Source organism: Porites lutea, chromosome 1 (assembly GCF_958299795.1).
Source record: "Porites lutea chromosome 1, jaPorLute2.1, whole genome shotgun sequence".
NCBI classification, from domain to species: domain Eukaryota; kingdom Metazoa; phylum Cnidaria; class Anthozoa; order Scleractinia; family Poritidae; genus Porites; species Porites lutea.
Window position 1 is genome coordinate 42979042 of NC_133201.1, and position 2945 is coordinate 42981986.

General features: G+C 38.2%; 1 protein-coding gene across 1 annotated transcript in view; it reads right to left on the minus strand.

Annotated features, from left to right (window-relative positions):
* LOC140951630 (cation-independent mannose-6-phosphate receptor-like) overlaps positions 1–275 on the minus strand; it is a 63170-nt gene extending 62895 nt beyond the window's left edge. The window contains exon 1 of the mRNA XM_073400929.1: positions 135–275. Coding sequence (XP_073257030.1) covers positions 135–265 — 131 coding nt within the window. The 5' untranslated portion in view covers positions 266–275. The remainder of the gene's footprint in view (positions 1–134) is intronic.
* Positions 276–2945: the final 2670 nt, after the last annotated feature.

The following is a 2945-nucleotide window of genomic DNA, read 5'->3' on the forward strand; positions in this document are numbered from 1 at the left end:
CGAGTTTCAGTTAAAATGCAATGAGAAGGAAAACTACCGCATGATGAGGAAGTTTGGTTTCGATACGATGTTTGTTTTGGTCCAGTGATTCTTGAAAATATGAAAAGGATGAATCAATTGGCAAAAATTCTCACCAGTTTGTGATTGAGTATTCAGATTTTCCTACTGTGATTGTGCATTTCGATGGAAGGTTGGCGACAGTGGACGGGCAAAGAAGAAACAGCAACCAAAGAATTGCTTGAAAGCGTTTCAGTCCGTCCGCCATTTTGGATGTTGCACCTGCGCATGCGATCTCCGGCAACGTCATCGAGAGATGTTAAAATGTGCTGACCGTCTGACAGTCACGTCATCTCGTGATGATCACAGGTTCGAAAACTACGGTATTTGTTTGGTCCAACCCCTCCGTACGTACAAATGCCCAATTCGCCCAGGCTATTTGCCCCCCAATATTTTGCATAACTTTTGTTTTTCATTTCTCCTGGGTATTGCAGCCGACGTCCCAAGAGAAATTGAGAACAATGAAAAATTTTGGGGTTAAACAAGGTGCATTTTGGGAGATGTGCAAGTGACGCTCCGGCTCGGAAACACAGGCAGTTGCAGACCGACGACTGGCTGGGACTGAATAGAGTGTACTCCGGCCACGGTTATCACCAACAACATGCAAATGTCTAAGCTTTCAATTGTTTTTTTCCACAGTGTAAAAAAAGTCTGGAGCTCCTGACTCCTCAAAGCAACAACAACAACAACATAAGCTTTATTTGCATGACTATAATTATGTAGTTACAGTATTGCAAAAGCTTTAACCTTTAAAAAAAAACAAACAAACAAATAAACAAACAAATCATAACAATGATAATGTAATGCAATGATTACTATAGTCAATCAAGTGTCATCAGCATGATTTGATAACAAATTATTACGTAAATCATTACATAATGAGACAAATTTCAACAGATGTGAATTTACGGAAAAATTCTGTGAATTCATCAATTTAATTATTAATTCTGTGTAAGATAGCTGATTAAAGTCGAAAAAATTTTGTTGGATTTGATTGTAGAATTTCTCCCTTGGGATTGAGTATTTTGGGCAATGGAAGAGAAAATGAAATTCGTCTTCAATTATACCAGAGTTACAAATAGGACAGAATCTATCGTTGCGGGAAGTTTGATTATATCTTCCAGTTTCAATCATGAGTTTGTGGTTACTTATACGAATTTTCACTAAATCTTTCCTATTAGCAGAATTTCTAATTAAGTCTAGATAGCTTGAAATTTTATAATCATGTTTAAATAAGCAATAAAATTGTAGTTTCTTAGAATGATGGATTGTATGTTGCCAATATGCAATATATTTTTTGTTTTATTATATCTATATAGTGTTTGATCTTAGCTTCACTTAAATTATTAAGATCAAAATAAGGGAGGTCATAATATTCAGATATTTTCATAAGATTATGGTAAAAGCTATTTTTACCATTACAGTGAAGTTCAAGCGAAGTACGAAAGGCTTGTTTAACAATAGTATCCTCGTTTTTACGCAGAAGATACAATATGTAATAAAGGATGTTTTTATAAATATTAATAATTAATGGGAACCGTCCTAATTCACTTCTACTTGCAACATTTGAAGCTTTATTGCTTGTTTCTAGGTAACGCTTGCAAAATTTCAAGTGGGTTTTTTCAATTGGGGTATTGTCAAAGCAGTTTGCCTTACCTGTCATTACACTTGGAAAGGCTGCTAGTTACCCACTGGCGCAACTTGTAAACGCTGACCGATCTCCCCCACCCCCCCTCCCCCCCACCAAAAGTACTATAAGAATCTATTGACACAGTTATTTCATGAGAGCTACATTATACTTATAATTTGTAACCTCTGGTTAAAATTATGACTACCTGAAATACAAAACTCATCAGATATAAAAAAGAAAGATGGTTAATTTTAAGCTCGGTGAAGGAATGAGAAATGATGTGATCAATACGTCACGAGCATGGGGCAAAGAAAAAATCTGAGTCACCCAACAGCAATTGAACCTATGACCTTCCATTCACCGCTTCGGATGCTCTAACCACTGAGCTACGAAGGACTCGTGGTGAGCTGGGCCATATACAAGGTTCATGTATGACATGCGTCCACCCTACTGCTAGGATCAGCAATCTCAAAATGGTCATGCGTGTGATATATGAAGAAAGATGGTAAATTTAAAGCTCGGTGAAGCTCAATTCCTGTCAGGGACTCAGTTTTTTTTTTCTTTGTCTCATGCTCGTGACATATTGATCACATCATTTCTCAAAACGGTTCATCCTCGGTGTAAAAACCAGTGAAACTCACGATTTAAGTGAAACAAGGAGTACAAAGAAGCCACCGAGAAGTCAACACAATAGAACCAAGGAAAATAATACCTAGAAAACAAAGAAAAACTTCATAGGTTTTTACAGCGAGGTAAACCCCTCAAAACTCATCCATCATATAGAGTTCGCGGGTACATGAGATGCGCGCGCAGGTCATTTCGTCACAAAGCTGGTCAGTACTCTAATCTCAGCTCTTGACCATTATCGAGAGAGGATGTTACCATTCACTTCTTAATTTGGAAAACAACAAGTCGTTTTTGAACTCATTCGAGGCTGTAATACGCAATGTACCATTTTCCTAAACCATTTGAAGAGGAACAGAGGAAAGAAAGGAAGCGTGCACGAAGACGACGTCGTAGAGAAACAACGCAAAAACTAATTTCGAGTCGCAGGGAACAACCTCAGCAGGCCACATTTCCCGTTATCGTAGAGCGCACGAGGGCTTTGAGCCCACCGACCTCAAGGCACAGAAGTAGGAAGTACTATTCTCCAGATTTTTCTTCCTCTCATAGTGGTTACGAATCTGAATACAGTGATGGTGAAGAATTTTACGGTATGGGTTGTGTCAATCGAGAAAGCACAGCATCTCACAGCAAA